This window comes from Bos indicus, chromosome 13, assembly GCF_029378745.1.
Source record: "Bos indicus isolate NIAB-ARS_2022 breed Sahiwal x Tharparkar chromosome 13, NIAB-ARS_B.indTharparkar_mat_pri_1.0, whole genome shotgun sequence".
In the NCBI taxonomy this organism is placed as follows: Eukaryota; Metazoa; Chordata; class Mammalia; order Artiodactyla; family Bovidae; genus Bos; species Bos indicus.
This window is the reverse complement of record NC_091772.1, coordinates 40,036,380-40,053,281: the sequence shown is the minus strand read 5'-3', so window position 1 is coordinate 40,053,281 and position 16,902 is coordinate 40,036,380. Positions and strand designations below refer to the sequence as shown.

The 16,902-nt window shown below is 44.5% G+C and overlaps 1 protein-coding gene across 5 annotated transcripts in view; it reads left to right on the top strand.

Annotated features, from left to right (window-relative positions):
• The window catches only part of RALGAPA2 (Ral GTPase activating protein catalytic subunit alpha 2), a 290,293-nt gene that overhangs the window by 178,980 nt on the left and 94,411 nt on the right, over nucleotides 1-16,902 (top strand). For 4 of the 5 annotated variants that reach the window (XM_019973256.2, XM_070801052.1, XM_070801051.1 and 1 more), the window contains 5 exons: nucleotides 2,674-2,857; nucleotides 6,135-6,909; nucleotides 8,024-8,095; nucleotides 12,887-13,010; nucleotides 15,024-15,179. In XM_019973256.2, the coding sequence (XP_019828815.2) occupies nucleotides 2,674-2,857; nucleotides 6,135-6,909; nucleotides 8,024-8,095; nucleotides 12,887-13,010; nucleotides 15,024-15,179 (1,311 nt within the window). The remainder of the gene's footprint in view (nucleotides 1-2,673; nucleotides 2,858-6,134; nucleotides 6,910-8,023; nucleotides 8,096-12,886; nucleotides 13,011-15,023; nucleotides 15,180-16,902) is intronic. The other variant, XM_070801054.1, reaches the window with a different exon arrangement.

The following is a 16,902-nucleotide window of genomic DNA, read 5'->3' as shown; positions in this document are numbered from 1 at the left end:
AATCTTTATTGTAGGAATATCTACAGCCTTAGTTGGCCAAAATCTATTTATCAGGGGAAGAAAAAGTACAAGGATACCAGTCTTCTCTTTGCTTTCAAAGATCTTCAGAAATAAATTAAGGCAATACAATATATTACATCAAATTAATCAGCAGCATCATTTTTATGATACCTAAGACAGTGGAATTTCACCCCCTACCACTGACTAGGTGTGGTATTTACTCTGGACCCTTGGTACTCTCCTTCCAAACAGGCCTTACAGCTCTCCCTATGGAAGCCTTATCTATCCATCCGTCTATTATATCCATCCATCTATTACTTGTGTGTCCATTGAATAGGGCTCCGCAGGTGGCGCTAATGGTAAAGAACTCGCCTGCCAGTGCAGGGGACCTAAGAGATACAGGTTCAATCCCTGGGTCAAGAAGATCCCCTGGAGGAGGATATGGCAACCCACTCCAGTATTCTTTGTCTGGAGAATCCCATGGACAGAGGAGCCTGGTGGGCCACAGTCCATGGAATCACAAAGAGCTAGACATGACTGAAATGACTTAGCACACACACACACAATTGAATGATTACTGTGAGGTAGGGGCAATTCCTTTGCTTATTTTTGTAGTAATTAAACTTAAAAATAATTTTAAAAAAATTTCTAGGCATTTCCCTGGCAGTCCAGTGGTTAAGACTTTGCCTCTCAATGCAGAGGGTGCAGGTTCAATCCCTGTTCTGGGCAGCTAAGATGCCTCCTGTCTTAGGGGCCAAAGAAACATACCAACCCATAAAACAGCAATATAACAAATTCAGTAAAGACTTTTTTTAAAAAAGGCCCACATCAAAAAATGAAGAAGATTTCTTAAGTCATTAACAGATTGCTTTGTTGCCTTATTTTAAAATGCATTCAGTTAAAACCAAAAAAGCCACTTAACCATAGTTGAAATTCTGCTAAAAAAGTATTTTGTACTTTTAAATGGTTTCTTGAATGGTCAAAGATTTTAGTAACTATGTTCAGATGAAGTAGATATTTCTGTCATCACTATGACTTATAAACCTAGACGAGGCTTGGCTTAAGGCACTAAAGTAGCTGCAGTCATTTAAATTCATGTTTAGCATTCCTTTTCTTAAACCATCTCTCTCAAAATTGCTTCACCAACATAAAAATCACTTTATAGTTAACGTGATACATACATTTACTGGATAATCCTTTATTTTTTTTTTTAAAGGAAACTTTTTCTGCTAAAGTATCCTATGCATCCAAAAAACTGCATCCATCAATCCTAAGTGAATTTTGGAGTTTCACCAAGTGGGCACACCGGTGAAATGGGCTCCCGATTCTAGAAACGGAACATCCTGGCATTCCAGGAGCCCCCGTGTGTGTAGCCTCCACACAGACCCGGGGGTGACCACTGTCTTGTCACAGCAGACACTTGTTTTTGGCTGTTGGACTTTATAGTGTACAGAATCGCCCAGCGTGTCCTTCTGGTTCTCATATGTATGCCGTTCTGTTGGATGTACACCTAGTGATGGAGTTGCTGGAACGCGTGTGTTGTGCTTAGGAGTGAACACGCAGTAATTTTCCAGGGTGACTGTGCTGAGAACTGCAGCTGCTCTACACCCTGGCTGACACTTTGTCTCTGCTAGGTAGGCAATGGTATCATGTTGTGGTTTTATTAATCATTTGTATTTCATACATTTATGGCATCTGACTAATAGAAATTAGCTCTTCCGATGATAGAAGCTCAAATTTTTTATATTAACGAGGGAGCTACCCTCATTTTCCTGTACTGCTCTTTCGCTAGGAAGAGGGCGTATTCGGATGGGCCTCCCCTGCTGTTCTTGATCCTTTGTAGCCATGGACGAAAGTTGCAGTTACCGCCAGCCTCCTCCAGTCCCCAGGAGGCAACACAGTTGGAAGGAACTGAATCGAGACACATCCAGCCTGACCTCAGAGCTCATCATCTAAAAGCAATCCTTCCTTAGTTTTTAAAAGTATCACCTTCATTTTCTTCAAACTCAGTTTTTTACATTTATGATCTGAAAGGAAACTTTAGTATAGCGATTAGCTCACCTATACACATTGACATCCTCAAGACGGTTGTGGGCACAGCGTCAGCTTCAGTCAATGGCAGTTTGTAAACAGCCAGTGAGCTTTCAGGAAACTCATCTTAAGAAAGTAAGGATACTTTTAGAATTTGTGTTAGATTTACTTCATCAGTTATACCTTTTAAAAAGCATATCAGATTGGCCCTTCCAAGTCCTCATTCGTGTCATGAGTTACATGAATTCAAATCTGTGAACGTTTATGCACTAGGTCAGCGGTTTCTGCTGATGGCTTTCATTCTGATTGCCACTGTGGGTGGTGGGGCACCCGTGGCCCATCGCGTGCCTCGTCGTCACCTCTCTCGTGCCTTCCTGGATGGGAGCAGCATCAGGCGTGTGCAACCACATAGAGTGCCAAAAAGCCCGCTTGCTGACTTTTGCTTTCCTTTTGCCATCGATACAACAGGAGCGAGATAAGCATGTTCATAGCAAGAAGGTGTTTTAGGACGGAAAGGATTTGATGTTCTCAGGAATTATCAAGCAGGAATCCTGCCTCCCAGGGGCTGCTGTCGTTTGACAGCCCGTCAGGGGGCAGGCGGTGGGTGGCATTCCCAGCACACGCTCCCTCCTGTGCACGCAGGTTCTGCACTGCTGCATCTGTGGCTCAAGCACGTACAGCCAGCAGAGCCGCTACACCTTGACCCTGGCGGACCTGTCGTCCTCGGATTACGACCCCTTCCTGCCGCTGGCGAACGTGAAGAATTCTGAGCCGGTCCAATTTCATTCATCAGCAGAACTGGGCAACCTGCTCACTGTTGAAGAGGGTAAGGCTCTTCAGGCTATTCATTGCTGTGGGCAGCAGAAGGGAAAATGGTAGCCGTTTGTGAGTACTCGCTGTGTTATTTTCTAAGAAGCTAGTGGTTGCAATCTGGGTTTCTGCAGTGCTCTGTGATATCAAGTCCTTGCTTCCTCGTTTCCTCTTTCTCTGTCCTCCCCTTTCTTCTCCCATCGGAGTTGAGTTTTGTATGCTCGAGGACCTGAGAGAGGCACAAATCCCCACACACAGTCCACTTTCTGTCCCCAAGGAGTTTTTCATCACATGCAGAGATAGGAATCAGGCAGAAGGATTCATTGTGTGTGGCCTGGGAGCCCTGTACGAGTTTCCCATGGAGAAGTGCCTAAGTCAGAATTGGGAGGAAGGGCAGCCTTTGTGAGGAGCTGGTAGAGAGGGACCAGATGGGAGTCACCAAGACAGATGGAGGCAGGATAGTTCTACTCCCAGCAGAGGGCTTGTCATAGATGTGGGTGAGGTCAAAACGTAGGCTGTGCATGTCCTCCTCTACCACGCTTCTCCCCCAAATGACGGGAGCCCATCTCTATGCTTTGGAATATAGTCAGAATATGGGGGAGTGTCATCTGTATGTGTGATAACATTGCATAGAATCACGTGCGTGCACACATAAACACACACAATTGAGTGCCTGTGAAACTAGTAAACTCTGAACAGTGATGCACGGTCTTGGTGACCATGCTGATATTGTCCTGTTGCCGCTCAAGATGTTTACCATTCAGGTGAAGGATGTTTGGAATTTCTCCGTGTTATTTCTTACAAGTAAAGGTGTATCTTCAGTTGTCTCAAAAAGTAAAAGTTAAAAAAAAATGTGGATGTAGAGCGTTAGATCATCCATGATAATTTTATGGACCTTGCAAGTTAAAAACCTAGGGCTGAGACCGAACCTGGAAGGAAAAAACATCCTCCAAGAAAAAAGAGTGAGGGCAGAGTGAGGGAAATGGACGAAGAACCATTCAGTGTCATTAATTCATCATTTATAACCAAACTGTTTCCAGTTAGAAAATGTTTCTGATAAGCAATGTTATATTTTTGTCTATCATTTTAAAATGATTCTTTCATAGACCATTTGATGTAATGACTACTTTCAAACAGAGTTACAAGTGAGAGATCCAGCCACCTTATAGCCTAAGTGGCTGTTGGCTCGGCTCGAAGAGGAGCCATCAGTGGTACAATACCTGCTCACTCTTCTCATCTTTAATACCTAATTGCTTAAAAAGAAGAGACGGGAGGAGCTTTAAAAAAAAAGAAAGAAAGTTAAAGGACAATCTAAAATTACTGCTTTTATATTTCCTCTCTAAGTTTAGAAAAATGAAATAAATATATGGAATATGATTTTACATAGCCTGCAGAAGTCACAAGCTTGTTTCTTCATTAATGGGGTCTAGATTTCCTCTTGATTTTTCAGGGCAGCCCTGGGCAGTTGATGCAGGTGAAGTCTGCCAGGGAGAAACAGTTCTTATTCCACAAATATTCTCTTTCCTTACTTTTCGGTACCAAAAATATTTGGGGTGCGTCATTGTTTATGACGAGTAATGTGACTCCAGGTTAATTTCCCCTTGCAGAATTCAAGCATGTTCATTAAAATACAGATCCGTATTTATCTCAGATTATAAGTACAACCTACGTAAGTAAAAGTAGAGAGGGTTGCTTTTCCAGTTGTTTTCTGCTGTGGGCCTGCTTCCAGTCGGACTTTTCTTGTTAGTGTCGAAGCCTGTGCCTCCGTGTCATCGTCATGCAGTGTCTTACATTATGGACTCCTGAGCCCCCAGCTGGCCGCAGCTCTGCTGTAGAGGCATTAACATTTCTGATGGGTTGTGTATTCATATGGGATGATAAGCATGAATAAAAAGCATCTGTAACTTTTGAAAAAGTTAATATGTACACAAAAACAGAGGCATTCATCACTGTGATTCTGAGGGAATGAGTCGAGGTGTTTTAAATTTCTCAGCTGTATGGAAATTGTCCACACGTCAGAGGGTCCGGAAGAAACATTTCATCTCAGGGACACATGCAGATGACCTCCTCTGCTTCTAAGAAACCTGAGGTTTTAAATGAAATTTTATTTTGCATTGTCGGATACAGATAATTTCTTGTCCACCCACCCCCTCTAAAATATTAAGAAGTTCTAAAGAAGTTAGGACGATTTCAGTCATCATGTACAATTTCCTAGATGCTAGGATTTGATTGTTTCTAGAATTTTTACATCATAAAATTGATGTTTTATAAATAAGTCAGTTAGATTTCTAAAGTCTAAGGGGGAGGATGTTTAGCACACAAAAGCATATTTATACTTAGTGATAACTTTTAATATTTGTTTTTTCATGTCGTGAATTTAAAAACCAAGTGTTTCTTAAGTATGTATTAAGCCTTTAAGCCCAAATTAGAAAACTTAGTTTATTTAAATATCTAGTAGATTTTTTTTTAATTAAAAGTTTTCATTTTGACCTGTTCTTAGGTTAACACACAGTTCTTTTGTAAACGTGGTGGATTAAGATTTCTGTAACTGCTTTGAGGCTTCAGTAATTGTTTCAGCCCTTACTTGTGGATTTTGCCTGCTTCCCCATCATATCGCAAGCATTTCACACAGCCCCCTTGATTGCTATTGTCAAAGTCCTTCTATACATCTGAAGTCTTAAACATTTTATAAATTAGTTGCTCCTGGGCATTTAATCAACTACAAATTCAGTGAAAGCTTTCTAAGTAATTCCATGAATTATTAATATATCAGATTCTGTTAAATATTTAAAATGCCCTAACAACAAAACATAGTCACAATAATCCTAAAGCAAATTGCTTCAAATATATGTAAGCCATCCCAGGCTTGATTCATCCCCTTATCGGTGTCTCCCTTTACCCAACAAAGGGAGCGAGGCCACCTCCCCAGCCCTGGTCCCCAGCCCTCCAAGCTGCCCTGCTCTCCAAGGGCAGATGTCTACCTCCCTGAGCTCTTAGAGCCGTCAGTGCTAAAGGATCTGTCTCTGGTTTATAGCTGTACTGGACATTTTTAAATGTCCCTTTCAGAATGAGACCTTCCTGTAAATTGGTTCTTTTAGTCATCTATTTAAATTGTGCTTGTAAATTCAAATAGAGTCAATGTCCAAAGAAGAAAAACAGGTGGAAAAAAAAAATCCCCAGACTCAAAAAAAAAAAAATAGCTTCCTTCTTGCTGGGGATGGGTCGTGGTCTGGTGGTGGCTGCTTCTCACCTTCCTTCTCCAATGTGTCCCCGTGTCCCCATCTCACTGTCAGCAGAGAGGAGGAGAAGGAGCCTGGGGCTGATCCCGCTGACAGCGCGCATGGTGATGGCACACCTGGTCAACCACCTGGGCCACTTCCCGCTCTGCGGGGGCCCCGCTGTGCTGCACAGCCTGGTGGGCGAGCACCATGACAACGTGCACGCCGACGCCGCCGAGCTCTCCCCAGACGTGTTCAGGAGCCCCAGCCTGCAGCTGTTTGTGTTCAACGACAGCACCCTCATCTCCTACCTGCAGACGCCTGCGACCGGTCCTGCCAGTGGGTCGCCAGCGGGCGCCCCCTCGGACGTGAGAGTGATCGTGAGGGACATCTCAGGGAAGTACTCGTGGGACGGGAAGGTGCTCTACGGACCCCTGGAAGGCCACTTAGCCCCCAAGGGCAGAAGCCCCTCGTTCCTCATCTCGAGCTGTCAACCCCCAACCCCTGGACCTCAGAGGGCTCCTTCTCAGACTGAGGAGGGAGAGGATGTCCTCGACAAATTACTTGAAAACCTTGGCCACACGAGTCCTGAATGCCTTTTGCCATCCCAGCTCCGTCTGAATGAGCCTTCCCCACCCCCTTGTGGCATGAATTGGGACCAGGAGAAGGAGATCACCAAGGTCCTGCTGCGCCAGAGCACACAAGAAGACGAATATGTCCAGAGGTGCAACTCGGATGTGGCCATGAGGGTCGCCAGCCAGGAGCCGCCATCCCCAGTGGAGCCCCGGGGAGCCTTCTACTTCTGTAGGCTGCTGCTCGATGACTTGGGAATGAATTCCTGGGACAGAAGGTAACAACCCTCTCTAGACCGTCAATTGTCTTGTTTTGTGTGTGTGCAACTGTTCTTCTCAGTTTGGGGTTTGGGAAAAAGAGAACAGAAAATGGAGATTTTTCTCTGTTTCAGCGTTAATAGCTAGAGGAGGGCATGCCTACCCACTCCAGTATTCTCGCCTGGAGAATCCCATGGACAGAGGAGCCTAGTGGGTTACAGGCCATTGGGTTACAAAGAGTCAGGTATGACTGAAGCAACTTAGCACACACACGTAGCTTATTTTCTGCTGCTAAAAGTGAAAGTCACTCAGTCGTGTCCGACGCTTTGCAACCCCATGGACTGTACTGTCCGTGGAATTCTCCAGGCCAGAATACTGCAGTGGGTAGCCTACCCTTTCTCCAGCAGATATTCGCAGCCCAGGAATTGAACCAGGGTCCCCCGAGTTGCAGGCACATTCTTTACCAGCTGAGCTACCAGGGAAGACCCTAAATTAAAACTAAAAACAAAACTAATTTTACTCTACTGATGCACAGATTGAATTCCAAACATCTGTTGTGTATTTTAAGGAGTATCAAGCATTTACTCTGTGTGTGTGTTTTAATTACTGCTCTGCCCATTGTTGCTTCTGCCTTCATGAAAGATGCCAGTGGACTACAGAGACGAGTAAGCCACAGTTTCTCCCTAGGTCTGGTGAGGGAGGAAGACTTGTTATGGCTCTGATAAAAGACAGAGTGCCTCAGGACCTCAGGAAGGACAGCGGGTCCATCGGGAGGTGAGGGGCAGTGGAGGAGACTGCAGATGGGGGGGGTTGAGCTGCAGAGGTGAGAAAAGAGTCTCATGACAGAGGTGACAGTGGTACCAGCAGGATGTGCACACACATCAGTCACACACTCAGTGACCAGCCAGTGTCCCCAGACAGTCACGGGAGGCAAGTGCAATTGTGACGCCTTTGAACATCTTCAGAATGAAGTTCCTTCTCTAGGCTTCGGCTGCAAATCTTTGGTGAATGGAGTGGCTGTGGAGGGGTGGATGGATGGATGGGTGAATGAATCGGTAGGTTTGTGCATTGATTGGGAAGGGCAAAATTGATCTGTGATTACATGACTTTTCTCTTAACCCTTTTTCTGTATAGGAAGAACTTCCATCTGTTGAAGAAAAATTCAAAATTATTGAGAGAGCTAAAAAATCTGGACTCCCGGCAGTGGTAAGTGAAAGTGTATCAAACCTCCTTGTTCCTGTCTGTCTTTTGTGTGCTGGCGGGGAGGGGTGCCAGATAAGGTGGCAGGAGTGACACCCCTGCAGGGGCCTGGCAGTTTATACCTTTGGTAGTTTGATCCTGAGGAGTAAACTTACATGTTTACTACATGAAGAAGTCCTCTAATCTCTGCCCTTGATTAAGAACCTTTCAGCCAGTGGACGCTGGTTCTCGTCATCTTTCTGCCAAGCCTCTGGTTCTGCTGAGGGGCAGGTGCCAGTCCACATCATGCGGCAGCGTGGTTTGGATCCCATGGGCTAGGTTAAGACCTGGGTGCTGTAATCAGGGGCTCCCTGACCCTGAGCTTCGTTCTCCAAAGCAGGTCAGATCTCAGATGGACCTCTCTTCTGAATGATTTTAGAAGCAGTTCTGAAGATGAGCTCTAACCCGTGTTTAATCTGGGGAAACAAGGGCTTCCAAAAACATCTCAGCCTGGGGCAAGTGTCATGCTGGGCACATAACAGGTGCTTGGAAGTCGTCAATAAACTGCTTCCTTAATCTTGAGTTTTTTAAAACTCACTTAAAAACAGCTTTCTGTTCCTATTGTATTCCCTTCAGAAGCATCACTGGGCATCTCCTTAGAGAGAAAAACCTGCATTTGTTATTCCTCAGACTATCCTTCCCCACATCGTTTCCCAGTTGCCGTTGTGCTGCTTTTTCTCCAGAGGAAGGAAATTCTGGGGCGGGGGCGGAGGGTGGGGTGTTTCCTGAAGGGGCTTGTGGATTCACTGCCCCCTCCCTCCCACTGTCTAGTAGGAAATGAGCAGTCACTTGGGTTCCAGACTCATCTTTTCCAGTGTAGGTTGAGTTATTCCATGCTCCTTCCTATTGAGTGACAACATTGGTGTCTTGTGCTTGTGGCCAGTTTGTTGAGTGTTCAGTTCAGTTCAGTCGCTCAGTCGTGTCTGACTCTTTGCGACCCCATGAATCGCAGCACACCAGGCCTCCCTGTCCATCACCAACTCCAGAGTTCACTCAAACTCATGTCCATCGAGTCGGTGATGCCATCCCGCCATCTCATCCTCTGTTGTCCCCTTCTCCTCTTGCCCTCAATCCTTCCCAGCATCAGGGTCTTTTCCAATGAGTCTTTTGCTTTGGGTCTACCCCTTCATTCTTTCTGGAGTTATTTCTCCACTAATCTCCAGTAGCATACCTACTGACCCGGGGAGTTCTTTCAGTATCCTTTTCATACTGTTCATGGGGTTCTCAAGGCAAGAATACTGAAGTGGTTTGCCATTCCCTTCTCCAGTGGACCCCATTAAATTAATGTACTTTAACTGCATGAGGTACAGTGGAAATAACCCCCTGGGGAACTGTTCTTGACATCTAAAAAGGTATCCACTTATTTTACAGTAAGGATGTTTTCAGGGTTCTTTAAAAGAACAGAAATAAGCTGGGGGGTTCTTTAGCTTTGAGATCCTGTTATCAATCAGTTAGCAAATAAGAACATATCTTGTCCCTCAACTTCTTATCAGGATGTTTCTATTAATTTCTGGTATCAATTTGTCTCCCTGCTATCAAGTCAGGGTTTCTGCTTAACCCGTTCCTAGGAAAAGTATGGCTTCCCAGATGGCGCTAGTGGTAAAGAACCCACCCGCCAATGCAAGAGACATGAGACATGGATTTGATTCCTGGGTCAGAAAGATCCCCTGGAGGAGGGCATGGCAGCCCACTCCAGTGTTGTTGCCTGGAGAATCCCATGGTCAGAGGAGCCTGGTGGGCTACAGTCCTTGGCGTCTCGAAGAGTTGGACACAACTGAGCATACACGCAAGAAAAGTAGAGACCATCTCACAACTAGGATCTATATGCTGTGAAGCTAGCAAAGATGTAAATAGTATAATGAACATATGTACACATTAAAGAAAGCTCCCCCTTTCAATATTAATGCCTCTCCCCACCAAAAGACAAAGTAAAAGTGACAGTCATGTTTCTTTGGCTTTTTAATGTGACAACACAAGGAAACCAAGCTATTCTGGTCTAGTCCTAATAAGGAAAAAAAAACAAAAACAAATTCTAGTGCTGTCCATGTGCTCTGGACTACCTGCTCCTCTGTACACTGGGCCTGCCGCTCCTGGACATGAAGTGCTGTTGATGTTGCTAATTATCATTTCAGAAGCCTGGCTCTAATAAGGCCAGACACAACGTCTGCATCCTCCCAGGCTCTCTGCGGTGCTAACATTTTGGAAGCTGTGAAATTTGATGAGTGTTTACAGCTAAAGGTCACCTGGGCTCACACCTCCATCCGTCATGCAGTCACCCAGCATCTCTCTGCTCCACAAGGAGCTGATGAGGACCCATGACCCTTAAGCAACTACAAAGTAAAAAGCTTGGACTTTAAGGAGAACAAACAAAAACATTTCAGATAAACCTGAGATTGTTTTTTGTACGTCCAGTATATAGAATAGAGAAAAATTAAATGCTGAGGACTTATCAGTATGTAGATGGAGCTGCAGAGAAATGGACTGACTCTCCTTTGCTCTCCATTTGTTGAAAGAGACTGTCTTTTAGTTCGTGGCTTATGACCTCCCTTACCATCCAAGCCCCTACATGATTACAGATCTTAGAATCAACTTGTCTGAGTCCAGACTGCTGGCCAACCCTGCCTGTAGTTCAGGAGGAAATGATGTCACAATTTTGGGCCCCATGTGCTTGAGGACAAGCTTTCCAAGGTCTCTGCTGGAGCACCGCCCACTAGCATTCATCAGCACAGAATCCCCTCTCCACCCCCCACATCCATTCTCTGGAGAGCGGCACCCCCACGAACATGACAGAGCAAGGCTCTATCAGGGTCTTCAGGACACCCACCTCCCCCGCTGGCAGCATGACAGTTCACTTCAAAAGCCTTAAAGTAGGCAATGATCATAGTTCCACATCTATGAATTTATTTTAAGGACTATCAAAGATGATGTGAAAACACCTTTCAAATGGATGTGACCCAGATGTCCAGTAGCAAGGATTTGGGATATGGAATAGTAACATAATGGAATGGAATATTCCACAATCATTATTAATAACTTTGTTACACAAGCATATGGTGTAAAAGTGTTCACACTCCGAGACGGTGTAAATAATGATTTTTATGTTAAGCATATTTTACACAATTTTTTTTAAAGTGTTCACAAATATTTTAAGTGAAAAAAAAAACAGTGGCAAAACACAAATTGATGGCGTCTCATTTTGTAGGCAGAAACGCATCCTGAGATAGTAACCGTTGTGATTTCAACATATATGCAGAGAACATGAGTGGGTTTTTTTTAATTCTTCTCTTTCCTTTCTATATTTTCTAATTTTTCCTCTGAGTATGGTCATTAAATGTAAACTATGGGGGAAGCAGGAGGAGTAAGCTATCAAGACAAATCCCTGGGTCAGGAAGATCCCTCGGAGGAGGGCATGGCAACCCACTTTGGTATTCTTGCCTGGAGAATCCCATGGACAGAGGAGTTTGATGGGCTACAGTCCATCAGAGTCTGATGGGTCGCAAAAAGTCGGACACAACTGAAGTGACTTAGCACACATACAGAAGATCTTGAAGAATGTGTTAAAATACGGAGCCCAGATTCTATCACTATTGAGTCTAATCAGATTATAATTTTGAGGTGTTAAATGATTAGACAACAGAAACATTTCCATGTTGCTTAAATGCTCAGTAGTTTTTCCAACAGATTTTTCCAGAGTATATGGTAGAAATCGGGAGAAAAGTGGAACTTCTTTGGAAATGGTAATCCAAAATCTAAAACATAGGGACTGGAATCCAAGTCTTGGGTGATGGAGCTGTGGTTCTTGGTTAAAGCTCTATTCCAGTGAGAGTGATGTCATCACCTGTCTAAACTGTGCACATATCACTTGTTGTAGATCTAGTGACCTTGACACGTACTCCAGTGTATAATTTATATTAATAGAAATGGCTATCGACATATTCCAGTATATCATTGTTTCTCAGGTCAATTCAACAGAGATTTAGCTGAGCAAATTCTACATGCCAAAGACCATATCAGACGCACAAAAGTTGACCCAGAACTCCTTTCTTCAGAGTGTTGCATTTACCTGATTCAACAGCAGAGTGCCCCAAATCCATCATGGAGGAAGTGGACAAACAGTTTATACTTCCAAAGAAGTTTCCCTGGACAGCTGTCCAACTTCTCAGGCACCCTCAGATCAGTCAGAGCCCAGGCTGGGTACAGCCCCTCACAAAGATGGTACCTAAATGTGTCCTGCTTCAAAGAAGTAGTTTTCATTTCTCAAGTAGTCTTGGCCTATGTTACAGTCCCAATTAGGGAGCTCCCCAGTTTCCTTATCTAAAGGTGTGGGAAGTGAAATATACATGGTCACATGGATCTGTCCACCACTGATATCTATCTGAAAGGCTCAGTATTTTTTTTTTTACCAAAGCTAGAGAGAGTTTGTCAAACTGTGCACTCTTACATGCTGTTCACACACCACATATCTAAGAGGTGGTCTCAGGAGCCAGACTGCCCTGCCTCAGCTCCTGACCTCCCGTTTGCGGTGTCACGTGCTGCGCCTCCTTTCAACCGTCTCTACCAGGAGGTGGTGACAAGACCTGTCTTCTTAGGGCGCCTGCAAGGATAGATGAGATTGTGTGCTGAGCCTTCTTGGAACAGTGCCTGATCCCTTGTAAGTTCTTGGTACACGTCAGCTGTATAGCAGACATATATGTGGCAGCAATAAAACCAAACTTTATACATAAGAATTCTAACTCCTTCCAACCTAAAAATTCGCAGCCGTGAAACGCACAAAATCGCAGTGTTTTACATTGCCGAAGGTCAAGAAGACAAGTGTTCGATCCTTTCCAATGAAAGGGGAAGCCAAGCGTATGAAGACTTTGTTGCTGGACTTGGATGGGAGGTAATTAATTTCATCTAGGAGGTGTTTGCCCATCAGCACTGTCTAAGGATGTATGTAAGCTAGATGTTGATGATATGCGTTTTTACATTCATATATAGTGTGGGTAGAGTTCTGGAGTTGAAGGGTGTATAGAATTTGACCTCTTGTGGTAGTCTTTTTTCATACTTTATACATAAACTTTTGTTCCCCCTTAACTTTCCTCTTAATATTGTTTCATTTGCTTTTTATGTGAATTGAATAGTCAGATTGGCTCTCCCAACTGTAGACAGTATGTAGTAAGAGAAGACAGACATGGGCAGGGAAGCAGTGACTTTGGTCCCCGTATGGAAATTGGAGAAGAAATCAATGACTTATGGGTGAAAAATGAAGAGTTGGATGGAGTCAAAAGTTGACTTGACAGTAGCTGTGATGGTTTTGCTACCAACTTGTTTCCTTCAGGTAGACCCCAGGGTGGTTGATATTTTAAAATTTTGTTTCTTCTTGGCTAAATGATTTTCTGACGGAAAGATATCCATACATTTATACACACACACACACATACACATATACATCTCCAGAACATATTCTAAAAGAATCCAGAATAGTTAAAATAGAAATTAACATATCTGAAATAATTTTCTTACTTTTCATTACTTTTGTTTTGGTTTCTTGATCGTCTGTGCTGTGGGAAGCTCTCTGGGTACCTAAGTGAGACTTACCTCTGAGAGCTGAGCATTTAGCAAAGGGGCTGATAAGGAGATGAAGACAGGACAAGAGCATATCAAGGTCAAGACCATGTACTTTCTTGTCAAGAAGATTTTAGTCTGAAATAGTTATTACACTTTCAGTAAATTGTTCGTCTTACTAATAAAATGATTTCTTATTTGTCATGGAATATATGTAGTATGTAACTCACATTTCTAAACTAAGCATTTCTTAACTATCATTTTAAGAAAAGACTATAAGATTAATTCAGTGCATATATTGATTGTCTTTGGCACAGAAGAAATTCTTCTGTTTATTTTTTTTTCAGTTGTGTTACCACAGGTGCTTTTCTGAAGGAATAGAGGTTTATGAAAAGTAAAAACAAAATATTGAAAGATAATCTAAGTACTAAGAAGAGAATATTCATACCTTAGCCTGAAAAAGAATTATGAGTCAGAGACTTTGGGCAGCTGTGTAAATTGAACAACCCTTTTTAAAGGCAGTTTAGGAGTGGCTATTAAGTTTGGGAGCATTTGTACCCTTTGACCTGAAAGACTGCTTTGAATGCTCCTTCTAGTTTGACCACACCAGGACTGTTGGAGAAAGCAGAAATGCCACAAATCCATCAACAAGGGAGCTCTGTGCATGTCTCTACATACAGATATATTTATGTGTTGGGGGAATAAAGTTGAAGGAATATGCATCAAACCTTTGCTAGTGGTTTTTTTAAAGTAGGTAGGATTTTGGAGCCCTTTCATCATTAATTTTTTTATCTTTTAAAAGAGAATTGTATTGACGTATACTTGATTTATAACGTTGCGTTAGCTTATATAATGTGTATATATTATATATGTTAGCTTGTATAATGTGTGTACAGCACAGTGAACTAGTGGCTTCTCAAGTGCCGCTGTGCAGGAGACAAGAGACGCGAGTTCGATTCCTGGGTTGAGAAGATCTCTTGGAAAAGGACATGGCAACCCACTCCAGTATTGTTGCCTGGAGAATCCCATGGACAGAGGAGCCTGGAGGGCTACAGTCCATGGGGTCGCAAAGAGTTGAACATGACTGAAGTGACTTAGCATGCACACATGCACATACACATATCCACTCTTTTTAGATTCTTTTCCCATATAGATCATTACAGACTATTGAGTTAATGTTTATTTAATCTTTAATTTCATCTAACTTTGTATTACAATTGTTTATGAGCAGAAAGTTATAAAAATGAAAATACTTAGATTAAAAAAAAATTCACAAGCACATTCCCGCTTAGTGAATAAGAACAGCTCCTGTTCGGTCCTCACTCTTTTCCCTTGTGACCTGCATCAGGTGGACCTGTCAACCCACTGTGGGTTCATGGGCGGGCTTCAGCGCAATGGCAGCACGGGCCAGACCGCCCCCTACTACGCTACCTCGACCGTGGAAGTCATCTTCCACGTCTCAACTCGGATGCCGTCAGACTCAGACGACTCGCTCACCAAAAAGGTAAGGAGCCTCCTTGGGGACCACGCTTGGCTGTCCTGGGACAGAGCAAAGTCTGTGATGTGTCACTTGGCTTCCTCTGGACACAGCCCTGGGGTCACTCTCCTCAAGCTACCATTGTCATTAATCTGAAATATCCTGCTTGGCACAAACTAGACAAAGATAACAGGAAAATCGGTCAGTCGTATAAGTCTTAAATCCTGGGATGAAGATGAAGGAAGCATCTTCGATGTTGTTAACTTTGGATCTTCTCTCCCGTGACTATTAACTGAGAGAAAGTTATGCTGTTGACCTCTCAGGCTGGCCAAGCTCATCTGACATAAGGACCCTCTACGGCTGGGGTTGGAGAAGGCTGGTGCCCCCCAGGGCTGCCAGAGGGGGTCACTTGGCAGACCATCTGCAAAACGGCTAGTGCAGGTGGGCTACTGCCCACGGCCCCAACTCCTGTTCTCCATCAGCATGGGGCCTGCGGGCAGTTTTCTCTCGAGTTCAGAGGAGACCTCCATCCTCCAGCTGGGAGTCAGCATTCCAGGGCCCCCCGTGCGTTCTAACCTGCAGGCTGAACACCTCAGCTGACCAGCAGGAAGTGAGGGGACCCCTAAAAGAAGAGGACATTTTACTCTGGGGAGGAAGCCTAGAAATCTAACCCATGTCTGTGTTTCCAGATTAGAACAACTGGGCCTCACATGCTGGTGCCAGGGGCTGAGCCCAGAACCCCCTCTTGACAACCCTCTCTTCCAACAAGGATCCCAGGAACTGAGGCAGCCCCTGGAGGGTGGAAAGCAGACCATTCTGATGCTAAGACTGGCAGTTTGGTGTTGTGTCAGGTGGCAGGGAAGTGTCTATAGCCAGGGTTCCAAGTGTGTAGTCATTCCCTTCGTCAGCCAGTTCCCTCGGTTTTCCCATCTATTAAATGGGATTAAAAACACAGTTCATGTCCCAGGGTTGCTGGGCAGTGGGTGGGCAACGCCTGCAAAATTGCTGAGCACCAAGCTGGTACCCAGCAGCCCTCATCCTTGCCCACTGGTTGGATGGACTCTTCTTCCTGGCCCGTTAGGTGAGTGATTGATACTGGCCTGCGGGCTTCCCTCTACCTGCCTCTTTTCTCTTCTCTGTGGTTTTGCTCTTTCATCACTGCAGCCATGGCCATCCGGACCACATACACAGTAGGTGGCCGTACTCATGGAACCTCAGTGGTAAGGTTAGGGCATGATCGGACTCCTCCCACAGTGACCAGGGGACCTCAGTGGTCAGATCAGGGTATGATCAGACTCCTCCCACAGTGACCAGGGGTCTTGGATGTGCAGAGCATGACTGACTTTCCTTCAGTGGCCACATACTGGCTCCTCAGGGCCTATGGAGCTGCCTCCACATCTTAGGTTTTGGTGGTGGTGGTGTTCTTAGTGGAGGGGACCCTGCCCACAGAGACATGATCTCAGATTACCCAGACCCTAGGCAAGATTCTCAGGCATGCTCAGTCACTAAGTCCAGTCCGACTCTGCAACCCCATGGACTGTAGCCCACCAGGCTTCTCTGTCCATGGGATTCTCTAGGCAGGAATATTGGAATGGGTTGCCATACCCTCCTCCGGGGGATCTTCCTGACCCAGGGATTGAACCCACATCCCCTGCTTGGCAGGCAGATTCTTTACCACTGAGCCACCTGGGAAGCCTCAGGCAAGACCCACACATCATTTTTTTTATTACCATGTAAATTGCTGCTACTC